Genomic DNA, 15,790 nt, shown 5'->3' on the forward strand with positions numbered 1-15,790 from the left:
TTATTTGAGAGAGAAAGCAATAAAGAGCATGAGCAGGGTGAGGGGCAGATGGAGAGGCAGACTCCCCACTGAGCAGGGAGCCCAATATGGAGCCCAATCTTGGGAATCCAGGATCATGACCTGAGCTGAAGGCAGACGTTTAACCAACTGAGCCACACAGGCACCCAGAACCCACCCACATTTAACAATAAAGATTTTCAAATAATACATTTGTCAAAAATATATGGCCCACACATTGAATTGAAAAATGGAAAAGTATGAAAAGGAAAAGGACATGAATAAAATTAAACCCTACTAGTCTACAAAGTGAAAGGGTGATTAGTATTTCTAGAATTAAAAAACTGTCTAGGAAGGGTGGAAAAATATAAGAAATAAAACACTCTTAATAACCGTAGTTGGAAAATACTGTTATTAATCTATGTAATAATAAAAAAGTATATTATGTTTCACTTTGAAGAGTGTTTTTCTTATTTTGTTTTTGATTTTACTCTAGATTCCATCATGGGACAAAGAAACTGTGATTGCAGCATTCGACAATGCAAGTGGTTTGTCTTTGATCATGACCTTGTTTTGCCAGAATACATCGTTGAATTTGAGTATATTACAGTGGTATGGATATATTTTTAAAACTGGAATTCCTTAAATAGGAACAGAACAGTAATTTGAAGTCTAATAATGTAATGTCAAGTTGATACTTATATATATATTTATACATAAATAAATATATAATGGTTATTTGGTGGAGGGTTTAATTTTCAAAACAAATCATTATGACACCTAAATATTTATATATGCACAAATATATTACCTGAGTAATATATAGCTATAGTCTCACTGAAAAAAGATTAAAACTATATTGAAAAGTATACAGTAAATGTGAAAATCTGATATCACTTCAACCCCAGCACCACTCCCTTTCATGAAGAAATCCACTGCTAATAGCTTTGTGGGTTGCTTTTAATCCTGTTTCTGTGTATTTACATATATAACAACAAATACCATTTTACATAGTAGAATCAAGATCTAAATATTTTGTGATGTTTTTTGCCTTTAACAATATATTTTGGACATATTTCCACTTTAATGCATATAGGTGTATACTTTATTCTTTTGGTGACTGCATACTACTTAGTCATACTCTGATTCATTTAACTATTCCTCTGTTGATGAAATATACAGGTTGTTCCAGTTTTCTTACTCTTTAAAACAGTGCTTCAGTGAACATTATTATCACTGCATTTCTATACAAATAATGGAAGTTTCTCTGCAGAATAGATTTGTAGAAAGATTGGATAGTCAAAGTATATACACTTATTAAATTTTGGTAGATCCCCACAAAGGCTTGGCCATTTTACAAATTTCCAACAGTATGTGACAGTGTTTATTTCTTTGCATCCTTACCCAAATAAGATATTATTAATCTTTTATATTTCCACTCTGCTGGGCAAGAAAAGGATACTTTACTCTTTCAAATGCTTATGGGTTATTTAGTTTTATAAATCACCTATATCACCTGACCATTTTCTCTTGGACTCTATCTTCTTCATATGATTGGAAAAACCATTATATGTATTCTGGATGTTAAACCTTTATCTTATATATACATTGCAAGTATTTTCTGTCACTTGTCTTTTAAATTTATTTGTAGCAAAAAACCTTACCTGTCATTTTAATTTGTAATTGTCATTTTCAAGAGGTCAGATCTGTCCATCTTTTCTGTTATGGATTCTGAGAGTTATGTCTCATTTCAGAAGGCTTATATAAATATTCTCCTTTATTTTCTTCCAATACTAATATAGGTTAGTTCTACAGCTTTCAACTTTTTTAACTTCCATCTGGAAATTCTTTTATATCTTGCAAGAGAGGGGGATCAAATAATATTTTAAAAATATTTTATTTATTTATTCATGACAGACACACAGAGGCAGAGGGAGAAGCAGGCTCCATGCAGGGAGCCTAATGCGGCACTCAATCCCAGATCATCTTGAGCCAGAGGCAGACGCTCAACCGCTGAGCCACCCAGGCGTCCCACCAAATAATTTTTTCCTTAAAAATGGATAGCTACTTGACCAAGCATCATCTTTTTGCTCTATTTTGAAATACAATCTTTATTTTTAAAATTATTTTCATAAATAAGAGATTTATTTATAGATCCTTCTATCTGTTCCTTTGGTCCTCTTATCTAATCTTCGACCCCTACCATATTGTTTTGATTATCACAACCTCGATGATACGCTTTGATATGTTATAGAGCAAATTCCCTTCCTCTGCCCCCACTCATTTTTTAAAAAATTTTCTCAGCTATTCTTGAACACTTTCTCTTACAAATAAAATTGAGAATCAGCTTGTTAAGTTCTAAAAATCTTTTTTAGGACTTTGTTGAGGTTTTGTTGAATTTAAAACTTAATTTGGGGTGAACTGTTTTGCAACGTCAAAGCCTCTCATTCAGGAACATGAGATGTGATTCCATTCACTCAAGTCATCTCTTACAGTTGTCATACAAGTGTTAAGTATACTTCTGGGCATTTATATTTTATAATGTTATTATGAGTAAGACTGTTTCAATCAAATATGCTTCCAGCAAAAAGACACAGCAGCCTAGACAAATAGTAAGCAAAATGATTCAAATAACAAGAAGTTGAGAGGTGAGCAGACCCAGCTGTTATGACTCTGCTGTGATTGATGTCAGCAGAGACTTTAGCTCCATCATCCATCTCCTTGCCACTTCATTGGCTCTTCCCATCTGAAGATTGAGGTCTCACTTCACTTCTGGGAAGTTTTCTTCTCTTAATTGCTTGATTATTTTTCCTCTTGCATCCTGCGTTCAGCCCTCTGGAAGCTTGATTAAACATTGGACATTCTGAGTTGATCTTCCATGACTTTAAAATTTTTTTCTCTCATACTTTACACACCTCCATTTTTAAATTCTCTGTTCTGGAAGATTTCCTTAATAATAGCCTCACCTTGCTGATTTGATCTGCTGCCATATCCATTTTGGTTTCTCTGAGCATTTATTGATTATCTTTATTTCATGAATTGTTTTTATTTTGACTCTAAAGTGTTTATTCTTTCCTATAGCAGTCTATTCTAAATGCTTTATTCTCCCGGATTTTAAAAAATTCTCTTATGGACCTTTTAGTTTTTTGTAGAGCCATTTCTGTTTATGTTGTTTGTGCTCATTCATCTACAGTTCTTACCATAATTATTTAATTACCTATTAATTACCTCGAACATCCTACTGCTATTTTACCTATTCACTGTGAACACCAAGTTTCTCTGGGTCTGTTGTTCAAAGTGATTATCTCCTATATATGTTTTGACTACAAGTTACATTTCTCCTCCTATTCAATTCAGTCCCTTCTCATTTATATCTCACAATTTCTAGTCTTTTGTTGGTGCCCTCTCATTTCTGAAAAACTAAAAATTAACTTTTGCCAGTTTTAAGGAATTTTCAGTGGGAGAGGATGAATCCATTTATTCTTAGTCCACAATTTTAATCTACTCTCATGGATTTCCTAATGTGATTCTAATCATCATAGGTATTACTATATAATTGAACAAAAGATAATTTATCTTTGCTACATAGCCTATTTCTTGTTCAAAATGATAGCAACCAAATTTTCAATATTTTTAATAAATTTTTTAGGTCAAGGCTCACTCTTTATTTTCCTCATTCAACAATGTTATTCTAGAAGAAAGCAAAAAAAACTCAGAAGGATCAGTATTGTCCCAGGATTTGAAATTTGATGATGAAGTTATAAAAATGGATCCCAGGATCAAGGCCAGACCAAAACTTACTAGTTTGGATGATAAAACAATTCTTTCTCTTGCCAAGACTAGCATTTACAGCCATATTGTGGTGAGTATTATAAGGAATAAAATTTGGGGATGGAAACCTTCAATTCGGAATCATAATCTATCATATGAAGTCTAAAGATATTAAAACACCTATCTGGGGGATCCCTGGGTGGCTCAGCAGTTTGGCGCCTGCCTTTGGCCCAGGGCACGATCCTGGAGTCCCGGGATCGAGTCCCGCGTCAGGCTCCCGGCATGGAGCCTGCTTCTCCCTCTGCCTGTGTCTCTGCCTCTCTCTCTCTCTATGTCTATCATGAATAAATAAATAAATAAATCTTTAAAAATTAAAAAAATTTAAAAAATTAAAATAAAAAAAATAAAACACCTATCTGGTGATGCCAGCCCTCAGTATTGTCAAAAGTTAAAAATGAAAAAAAAAGTTAAAAATGCCTTGGGCTTTCCTTTTATGTGGATCTAGATCAGTATTGTCTGATAGTAATAGAATATGAACCATACGTGTAGTTTTAAATTTTCTATTAGCCGTGTTAAAATTTTTTAATTAAAAGGTAAGATTAATTTTAATCCAATATATCTAAAATATTATCATTTCAGTATACCATCAGTATGAAGAGTCATTAATCGGATAGTTTCAACTAAGTCTTTGATGTTTGGAATATATTTGTCATTTAAAGCACTTTCAGACTGATCACATTTTAAGTTCCCTATAGCCACATGTCACTAGTGATTACCATTACAGGACAGCGTAGACTTAGAGGACAGCCTTCTAGTTTACAAGGTATTTTATTCCTGAATAGCAAATAAGCTCTCTTTAAATGATTAAGACAGATAAGATTCAAATCAGTTTCCAGGATTAATCAACATAGACTATCAGAGCTTTATCTTTACAAAATTAATCAACAGAATTTGAGTTACTGTTGAAGCAACTTACTTTATACTGAGGCAATTCTATTGAGATGTTAAGCCTACCTCCATACCTTGACTTTCAGATCTATCTATTTCAAATCTGCTACCATTCTGTCTGAACTACCATTATCCCTGACCTAGATTACTGGCCTGGCCTTCTAACAGGACTCTCTGCAATCTACCATCATACCATTGCACAGCTCCAGAAAATGCAATTCACATTATATTCTATTAATGCATTCTTTGGGTGCCATTCATTATCTGATTGAATATAACTCAATATGGGAGTTAGGGAGTGCCTCCTAGAACTGTGCAACAGAGGCCCTGTCCTGCTTTCACTTTGAGCCCCCAACTCATTCTCCGTGTTGAAGCTAAAACAATATTTTCAAAAAACAAATCTGATCATGACATCTCTGTCATCCCTCACCACTCCTACTTGAAATCCTCAAATGATTTTCCATTGTTTTAAAAATAAAACCAAAAATAAAATAAAATCAAAGTCCTTAATATGGCCCATGCGATTTTGCATGCCCTGATCCCTGGCCTACATTTCCAGTCTCTTTTCATATTACCCTCTCTTTAGCTCTCTGTTTTCAGCCTCCTTTCTGTTTCTTATGTGCATTTTGTCTGCAGCCAACACAGAGCCACTGCATTTGCTAGTCCTCTGCATAGAATATTCTCCCCTGATCCCCTTTTCTTGGTAAACTCCCACACACATTTTAGGTCTATACTGAAGCATTAGATTTTTCTCCTACCTCTGAGTCAAGGCCAGATTCCTTTGTTATATGCTCTGTATCCTTACTAGACTGTAAATTCCACAGGAGCGGAGGCTATGGCTGCTCTCCAATATGTATATCCTCAGTACCAAGGCAACAACGTAAGGTGGTGCAGCATGCATTGCACAAGAGGGCCATATGCAATGGGTACCCTTGAAGTCATAGAGTATCTTTACTACAATTTTCTGATAATTCTTCATAAAATTTTTTGTACTAACAAAATCAGCATATCCGGACAATTTTCTAAAAGCTAAAAATAAAGGTGTCTCAAGGAAAAGATGAAATCCATTTTCTAATTTACTAATAAACACTGTGTAGACTAGCATCAGCTCTGCCATTCTCTGGCACAATACCTGGCACACCTCAGCTACTCATTAAAAAAAAAGTATCTTTTCAATGTTTGTAGCAAGTGTTTATTACAGAGAAAGTGGGTTTGATTGAACCTGCAGAAGTAGCAAGCAAATTGATATTTGATTGATATGCTGATAAAAATATTTGAGAAGACAAGTTATTCTCTCTCTTTTTTTTTTAAGGATTTTATTTATTCATGAGAGACAGAGAGAGAGAGAGAGAGAGAGAGAGAGAAAGGCAGAGACACAGGCAGAGGGAGAAGCAGGCTCCATGCAAGGAGCCCGACATGGGATTCGATCCCAGGTCTCCAGGATCAGGCCCTGGACTGAAGGCGGCGCTAAACCACTAGAGGCAGCTAAACCAGGCTGCCCAACAAGTTATTCTCACATGATGCTATTTAATGTGTGTACTGAGCTACAGATAAAAAAATATTCAGAAATGATTTTGATCTTGAAAGTCAACCACATTGTTCCAACGTGACATTTCTAGATCGCTTGTTTATGATGACAGTTTTTTCAAGCGACTGTGTGAAACAAAAAGAATGCAAAAATATTTTTTAAAATAACGTGTGGATAGTTTTGAGTTTGCTTCTGAAAATATTTAAAAAACATCTCTTTTCAAGTTGTTTATGGGATTGCTTTTGTCCAACTATATCAGCATTATCTACCAAATCTTAAAGCCTAAAAGATTACGTTTTGACCTTAGTTATTATTAGAGAGGAAGGAAAGTTTCATAATGTGATGACAATATCACCATCTGTATCATAATTATACAGTATAGTGATTGCAGGAACAATTTTTGAGCTGACAGTATCGGGAAATTATTGTCTCTGCACTATAATGTCAGGATTTCATATGTTAGTAATTTATTTTTGATAATAAACCTTTAGTAATGAAAGGTTTAATAAATGAATTTTCATTGGATTGAGCTTCTACAACAAATATTTCTATAGATTTAAAGGGATTAAATAAAAGTTAAACAAAAAATAAAATAGATCCTTTTTATTATCTTTGGTAAAATAATCTTACCAACTTATCTTTTATAAGATAAAAAAAAACAGAGAGTATAAAGCTTCAGAATACTCTGGCTTGCTCACAACTTCCGCCTGACTGCCTTCATTTAATCAACACTCATAAGAGTGAAAGAACTTTTCATCTTAAATTTGCCTATATGGCTGAAAAGCCAGAAAAACCTAGAGCTTTTAGTAAGAATGCTTGATATTACAATAAGAATGTTTAGACATCACATCCTTTATTCTCCTTCCTTTGTGCCAGTACTGTAAGAGAAATTCAGGGTACATACCTCTTATTTTCTTTTCAGCTTTCTCCACTAGATGGAGTTTTTTGAGGACATCCATAAAAATAAATAAAATATCTAGAAATAAAGGTGAGAGGTGGGGAGGGATGGGTAAAATATGTGAAGGAGATTAAGAGTATACTTATTCTGATGAGCATTGAGCAATTCTATTGACCATAGAATTGTTGAATCATTACATTATACCCCTGAAACTAATATAATACTGTATGTTAATTTTACTTGAATAAGAAAAATAGAGTTGTTGGTTGCATGTCTGGCTTTTGCAATGATAAATCCATCTAGCATTTACGGAGCATTGGCTATGTTTTAGGCAATGAGGTAAGTATTGGGAGTTCAAAATGAATTAGTTATTTTCCCTGTCTCAAGGACATCATTTTAGTGAAGGAGACAGATATGTAAACAAACATAGAAAGCCTGAGGTTGCTGGGAGAGCTCCACAGAAGGAGAAAAGTTTTGTGCAGATTTTCAAAGGATACGAGAAATTTAGTTGTTTACATCTTCTAGGCAGAGGAATTACTCTATCTAGAAGCCCATGGTTTGAAAGATCCTAGAGTTATCAGGGAACCATAGGATGACTGCTGGTAGGAGGGTAAAGGTGTAGGTTGGAATACAAGGAAGATAAATGAAGCTCTGGCTAGAAGAGTAGGAGGTTATACCACAACAGGATGGATTTTTGAAGGCAAATTATAAACTTTACATTTTCTTTAAGGAACAGGTTCTGTGTTTTTAAAGACCTCAGCTTTGGCAATTTGTGGTTAGATTTGTCAGACCGATGTATAGATATCCATTGGAAACTACAGCAGTGGTCCAAAGGACAAATAGTAGTCTAAACTAGGCACTTGTAGTGGTAATGGTTTGAGAAGCATTTCTAGAATCAAATGTATATGGAGAAGAGGTAAAGAGAGTAGTCAACAATATCTGTTGGACAGTGAAACTTAATCAGGACCAAAAAAATAGACTGCCAGGCATATATATATAGGGAAAATGATGAATTCATTTTGGACATGTTAAGCAAAAGGTATCTGTAGAATCTATCATAGATGTTACCTATATGTGACCTGTAGAATAAACTACTCTGCGTAAATTGATCTTACAATTTCTTAACAATTTATTTAACCAAGTTTTGACAACTATATGACATTTAGATGTTTCTCCCTGCCAGGAATGTATGTTATGTCCACAGTATAATAAGGTATAAGATGGTGGTGGTGAGTGAAGAGAGTTGGGAGGTAGACACTTGATTTTCTTATAATAACCATTTTTTGTGAATATTGCAGTCAATTATATTAATATATTTTCTTGTGCCACTACTTATGCTGTAGACTATGCATAAATGTAACCTTCACTTGATATCATTCACAATGGTTTTGTCTAAAGACAGAAAAATATGTCATCATCAGGATATCCCCAAATGTAAAACTGTAATAACACTTACTCATATTGAGCCCAGGATCAAATGGACAGGGAAAGTCTAGGCCAATCTCTGATTATGGAAAACACTTTCCTGCCTCCTCCTTTGAGCATCTGTCCTCCTGCTTTCACATCCTCACCCTTTGCTCCTTAGTCCAGTGCCCTCCTACAGTTTCCTGCAGTCAAGGTACAGCCTTGCCATCTTCTCTCTTGAGAGGTATCCTAATCAATACCCCAAATCCTCAGGGCCTACATTGTTCGCTGGCTAGCCTGAGAAATAGACATGCCCCAGTAAATACTTTAACAATGTATTTACCTGTTTTCTAAAAGAATTTTTAGACCAAGTGGAAAAGCAAATCAATCCAGAACAGGGTCCAATAATGTTATTATAAACTCTACCTTCTAAAATCATACATTAGATTTATTTCTTATTGGCTCTCTCTTAATGTTATTTAAATAACTATGATGTAGAACATAATCTTATTTTTTTATTTACATTTCATTTTATTTCAGAGTCTGAATCTCCATGGAAACAGCTTGAGTAAACTTAAAGATCTCTCCAAGTTAACAGGACTTCGAAAACTTAATATCAGCTTTAATGAATTTACTTGTTTAGATGATGTATACCACTTGGTAAGAACTGTCCTTTTGAAATTATTTAAGTAAAATAAAATTATCAATTTAATAGATAAAGGCCCCAAGCCACTGACCTAACTTTTCAGAATATATTGTCATTCTCAGCTCTTATTCATTCCCTACCTCCTTTCAACCATATCAAAGCCCTTACATTGCTGTTTCTCCCACTGTGGTGGGATCTGTTGCTTTGCTTACTGACCTTAATTTTTAGTACTAAATCCTCATCCTTGTTTCTTTTAGTAAGCTGAAGTCCTGTTTAACAAATCCCTGATAGTCTGGGTTTGATATGTAGGTGAAGAAAAAAAGTACTTTAATAGAGGTCCCAAGATCATGTAAATCATTGGCATTTTTTATTTAACTTTTTTCTGATGATTTTCCAGTGGTTCCAGAGGTTAATGACAGTCATGATTTTGCTTAGGCACAAAATTTAAAAAGCAAACTCTTGGGGTGCCTGGGTAGCTCAGTTAGTTAAGCATCCAGCTCTTGATTTCGGCTCAGGTCATGATTTTGGGGTCCTGAGATTGAGCTCCAAATTGGGCTCAGTAGAGGGTTTGCTCAAGATTCTCTCTCTCTCCCCCTCTCTCTTGAAAATAAATAAATATTTTTTGAAAAGAGTAAACTCTTGGGGCAGCCCCAGTGGTGCAGCGGTTTAGCGCTGCCTGCAGCCCAGGGTGTGATCCTGGAGACCTGGGATTGAGTCCTACATCGGGCTCCCTGTGTGGAGCCTGCTTCTCCCTCTGCCTGTGTCTCTGCCTCTTTGTGTGTGTCTCTCTATGAATAAATAAATAAAATCTTTAAAAAAAAAAAAAGTAAACTCTTAAGTCACACAAGGCACTTGGATAGTGAGTGAATTTAGCCAGCTGCTCAGCATATAATTTGCAGTACAGTTTCATTGTCCTCTTAGATGGACAGATTTTCTTTTATTTTTAAATTTTTTTTTAAATTTATCTATTGATGAGAGACACAGAGAGGCCGAGACACAGGCAGAGGGAGAAGTAGGCTCTATGCAGGGAGCCTGACATGGGACTCGATCCTGGGTCTCCAGGATCACGCCCTGGGCTGAAGGCAGCACTAAACCACTGAGCCACCCGGGCTGCCCAAAAGATTTTCCTTTAACTTCGTAGTTACACAGCCTATTTATTGGATTAATACGACTGTGGCCATTTTACAGACAAGAGAACTGGACAGATTTTTATGCCCAAGTGGTATTTTCAAACTTTAAGATTAGCAAAGGTAGCTAGATATAAACTTCTCAAACATCAGGTATCTGATTTTGAGACATAAATAAATGTCTCAAAAAATGACTGTGGGGATGTTAGGGGTGATCAGAGAGAGGAGGTACTCTATGTGTATTTTTTCACCTTTTTATTGTAAAATAAAACACAGATACTGAAAACTACATAGCATGTGGTTCAGTAAATTATTATAAGGTGAATGTGCTTGTTTCTAGCACCCAGGTCAAGAAATAGAAATTTGTAACCTACATCATAAGCCCCTTCTATATGTTCCCCTTCCCTTCAAGAAACCATTATCTTGACTTTATGGTAATCCTCTCCCTGCATTTCCCCCCGTATTTCCATCACCCAAAAGCATATCCCCAGTGTGGTTTTACTATCCTAAAAATTGTGTAAATCTCTTTTAATATATAGATTTCCTTATATATTTCCTTTCTATTCCCTCTGTCCCTTTTCACTCCCCGTAGTTTATCTGTAGAAATACTTCAACCTTCCAATCCCCAAAGTGTCCCATGGTCTGGACTCTGCTGATTTGCTTATAATAAAACCCTACATGCCCTCCACCCACCATATTTTCTGTAAACTAGCAACTAGATCCAAGATTGGGACTCGGGTTCTGTTCCTCTGGCAAGACTGTGTAGGAAGCAGAAGATCCTTGTTGACTTACTTTTCTGATGCCAGTAGCTATTATTAATGCCTATATCCATTAATTCATCAATGATTACAAAATGGCAATATTCTATTCCATCATTTCTTTTTCATATATTAGTTGGAATATTTTTGAGTAGACATTTCCCCTTATCTGTTAGTTGGTTACCAGTGGTACCAGTCATACAGAAAATGCAGAATAATGGCACCTGGTTGGCTCAGTCGGTAAAGCGTGCAACTCTTGATCTTGGGTTGTGAGTTTGAGCCCCATGCTGGGTGCAGGAATTACCTAAAGAAAAAGGGGAAAAGTGCAGAATAGATGCTTATTTGCTTTTATTTACCAATTTTGAAGATAATGAATTGGTTCTTTGTGATTTCCCAAAGATGAGCAATTCCTTTTTTAATATCACTAGGAATGGAGAGACTTAAATAGATTTGATGAGAGTCCATCCATTGCAATTATTATCGTGATTGAAGCTCAGATTGTCTCATCCTTAGCCAATGGGAGCATCTTAAAGTTAGTTTCTTTTGCCATGATCCTAGTGGTCTCTGATAGCTTCTTTACCACCTAGCATAAAAGATATTCCACATACATTTTCTGTATTTTCTTTGTAGACATGGGATCAGCTATTTCTTCAAGGAGCCCTAGTTTCTTTCCCTTTCTTTCTTTCTTTCTTTCTTTCTTTCTTTCTTTCTTTTTTTTTAGATTTTATTTAATAAATTAGGAGAAAGAGAGTACAAGCACTAGTGAGGGGAGGCGCAGAGATGGGGAGAAAAGGAGAATCTCCAGTAGACTCTCCACTAAGTACAGAGCCCGACTGGAGCTTAATCCCATGACCCTGAAGCCATAACCTGAGCTGAAACCATGACCTGAGCTGAAACCAAGAGTCGGATGCTTAACCAACTGAGCCACCCAGGTACCCCCTTTCTTTTCTTTTTTTAAACTGGAAGTTTTTAGCTATTTTTCTGTTTCCTTACTTTGGTTTTCTTCAGGGATTCACATTATCCATATGCTGAATCTTTAGCTATCTTCACTGTCTATCACTTTCTCTTGAGTCCTTTTTATCTCTTAAAGTTTCAAATTGATTTGATTTTATAGTTTTTCTTTTTTTTTTACCTTCTATGTCAAAGCATTATCTATTGTGTTTAATTGCTTTTGTGTTTGACTATTTAGTCTTTGTTCCTGAAATGCTTTTATTTTATTTCAAATTCTTTTCCGGGTTCTTTTACCTCACTGCTGAGTTTTTCTAATCCATATTTGTTATTTTATGTTTTGTATCATTAACATCTTTTTGCTTGTCTTAAAATAGTTAATAGTCATAAATTTCGAGCATATCTTTCTGGTGTACTTTTATTGCCCACACCAATGTCTCTCTCTTTTTCCACACCCCCATCTCCCTCCCTCTCCTTCCCACTCCTGTGCTAGCTTCCCTAGCTTTGTCTGGGATTTGATCTCAATACTTTTCTGTTGCTCATTTTTTAGTGAAGTTAGTTTTTTTTTTTAACTTTTAAAATGAAGTGAGGTTTGGGAAAGCTTTCCTACCTTCATAGATCTCCCTCTCTTGTTTATATGGGCTTAAAAAAAAAAAACCTGTAGTGAGATTTCCTGAGTCTATTCCCTTCTCCTCCTCCTCCTTCTTCTCCCCCCCCTCCTCCTCCTCCTTCTTTTCTATTCTATTCCCTTCTACTTTCTCTCTATATCTCTCTCTCTCTCTCTCTCTCTCTCTCTCTCCTCTCTTTTGCTCTTTTTTCTTTTTTTGCCTGTTTAATTTTTGACTTAACCTCAACAGTTGCTTCTTTGAGAAGGATTCTGTTCTAGGAGGGAGCCTTGGTAGGGCAGTGTTAGGGTTTGTAAGTGCTATACCACTCCAGCTGCTTCAGACCTTTCTCCTGTGGGTCCCAGGTGTTCATTTGGCAAAACTCCTCCCGGCTGTATCATATTGGTTCCCATACTTTCCAGGAAACATTGGCTGGCTATATGGGGGCTCTTTTCTTCTTAGGATCAGATACTGCCCTGATACTTCCTTCTTCCTCTCACATGGACATGGATACTATGTAGATCTTATTGTTGGTGGTTTATCCTTACAACTTCTTTGGGGGCTTATGAGGCTACCTTGTCACATAACTTTGTTAGAAATGTCCATAGAATTTGGGTTTTATCTATTTATTCTGTTTTCATGTGGGTTTCAGAGACATTGAAAACGTGCTGCCAGTACTGAGCTTTGTATGTATGTTTAATATGAATTATGGAGATGCCTGGGTAGCTCAGTCAGGTAAGCGTCTGCCTTCGGCTCAGGTCATGATCCCAGGGTCCTGGGATAGAACCCTGCATCAGGCTCCCTGCTCAGTGGCGAGTCTGCTTCTCCTTCTTCCTCTCCATTTCCCCAACTTGTGCTCTCTGGCTTTCTCTATTTCTCTGTCAAATAAATAAATAAAATAATTTTTAAAAATATATGAATTATGTTTATCCTGGCATTATAAAAGGTTATGATCTAATTTCATCACTTGCCTGTCATTCCTATTGTCTTCTAAGGTTTTTTTTTATGCTTTTTATTTATTCATGAGAGAAACAGAGAGAGAGAGAGAGAGAGAGAGAGAGAGAGAGAGGGAGAAGCAGGCTCCATGCAGGGAGCCCGGCATGGGACTCGATCCCAGGACTCCAGGATCATGCCCTAGGCCAAAGGCAGGCACTAAACCACTGACCCACCCAGGGATCCCCCTAAGTTTTTTTTTTAAGTTTTTATTTATTTATTCATGAGAGACAGAGAGAGATGCAGAGACATAGGCAGAGGGAGAAGCAGGGAGGGAGCCCAATATGGGACTCGATTCCCGAACTGGGATCACGCCCTGAGCTAAAGGCAGACGCTCAACCACTGAGCCACCCAGGCATCCCTATCTTCTAAATTTTTTAATTTGCTTTTGAGATATCTCATTTTTATTATCATTTCCCTTAAGCATGTCTCTAACATGGAGAGTTTCCCTTCTTGTGTGTTAGAAGTTGCTTCTACTAGGTTGCAGAAAGTAAATATATTGTTCTTAAATGTTCATCATCCAGACCTTGACTTTTAAATCAAAATACCCAACCTAACATTGCTTATATAATGGAAGACTTAGGCTTCATTAATGGTGGAAAAAGATATACACAGTATGATATTTATAGAGTTTTTAAAACTCTAAACAAGACATCCATATAAGATAAATTTAAAAGTCCTAAGCTGCATGTTTGTCATTCTCTTACCTGAACTATCAGGGAAAGAGAGTATCTAAGAGAAAGGAACAGGAAGAGATTTTTTTTTTTCTCCGAAAATAGTTCCACCACAGTCAGAGTTGGCCAGAGAAAGACAGATATGTATGGCTATTTGCAATCTTAATGTAGATTATGTGCTAATTTTTTTGAGATCATAGTTCCATTTTATCTTTTCCAATGAAAAATATATTGCTAAAGTGTCCCTGATGTCTAGAGAGAGCTAATTTATACTTAGAGAATGAACCTTATCTCTAAGAATACTGAAAAGAGGTGTTGTAGGTTTCAGTCTTTGTAAGCTGGCTTTAGTGTATTATAATTTAAGAAAGACAAACTCAAGTACAAAAATAATAAGACCTCTGCTACCAAACTGAAAATATTGTTCCATGAATAACTACCGAGTTCATAGAGTCTATTTTATCCCATGAGAATATAAACATGAAGGCCCCATCCCCATTTTCAAGGAAAGAAGGCAGTTATCTTTTTATGACGTATGGTTCCCTCTCCCTCTGCCTGCCACTCCCCTTTGCTTGTGCACCCTCCCTCTTTCTCTGTCAAATGAATAAATAAAATGTTAAAAAAAGAAAATTTTATTTGTAACAAATTAAAGTCTTAAAGACTTCTTTTTTTTTGTTTTTTGGTTTTTTTTAGATTTTATTTATTTATCTGAGAAAAAGAGAGCTCAACCAAGAGGAGAGAGGGGGATGGGGAGATGGAGAACCATTCTCCCCGCTGAGCAAGGAGCCCAAAGCCAGACTCTATCCCAGGATTCTGGGATCATGACCTGAACCAAAGGCAGATGCTCAACCAACTGAGCCACCCAGTTGCCCCTGAAATCTTAAAGACTTCTTAAAAATAATTAGATGAAGATCTGAACAGATAAATGGCTAAAGATAAGAAAAACAATAAACAAAAAAAAATTTTAATGACTAATTCAAAACTTAGGAAAGATGTTCAACTTCACTGGTAATAAGCAATGTAAATTTTAAAAAGGCAGTTCAATTAGTATTTAAGAAAATGACCATTCCCATATTCTACTGTTGGAAGAAAAAATTGGTACAAACTTCCTTGAAAATTATTTAGCAGCATTTATCAAAAATCTTAACAATATAGGGATGCCTCAGTTGATTGAGCATCGGACTCTTGATCTCAGCTCACAGTCATGAGTTTGAGCCCTGTATTGGGCTCTGCACTGGACATGGAGCTTACTTCAAAGAAAAAGAAAATGTAAAAAAAAAAAAAAAATCTAACAATATAGAAATCCTTAAAACTAATAATCTCATTTCTAAAAATCTTTTCTGAAAAAATAGTAGAGTCTTAGTTAAAGTATCATGATTATGGATGTTTGTTGTCATGTTGCCAATAATTAAAGCCACATAATTATTCATAGTAAAATGTTTGAAATAATCCTAATAATTCACTGATTAAAATATTATACAATCGTGAAAAACAAT

The 15,790-nt window shown here is 35.7% G+C and overlaps 1 protein-coding gene across 15 annotated transcripts in view; it reads left to right on the plus strand.

Moving 5' to 3' along the window:
- LRRC9 (leucine rich repeat containing 9) overlaps nucleotides 1–15,790 on the plus strand; it is a 125,039-nt gene that overhangs the window by 50,640 nt on the left and 58,609 nt on the right. For all 15 annotated transcript variants that reach the window (XR_012002199.1, XR_012002198.1, XM_026000584.2 and 12 more), the window contains 3 exons: nucleotides 494–609; nucleotides 3,647–3,859; nucleotides 9,087–9,206. Coding sequence is in view for 13 of the 15 variants with exons in the window: in XM_026000584.2 (XP_025856369.1) it covers nucleotides 494–609; nucleotides 3,647–3,859; nucleotides 9,087–9,206 (449 nt within the window). In the remaining 2 variants the exon portion in view is untranslated. The remainder of the gene's footprint in view (nucleotides 1–493; nucleotides 610–3,646; nucleotides 3,860–9,086; nucleotides 9,207–15,790) is intronic.

Source organism: Vulpes vulpes, chromosome 6 (assembly GCF_048418805.1).
Source record: "Vulpes vulpes isolate BD-2025 chromosome 6, VulVul3, whole genome shotgun sequence".
Classification (NCBI taxonomy): Eukaryota; Metazoa; Chordata; class Mammalia; order Carnivora; family Canidae; genus Vulpes; species Vulpes vulpes.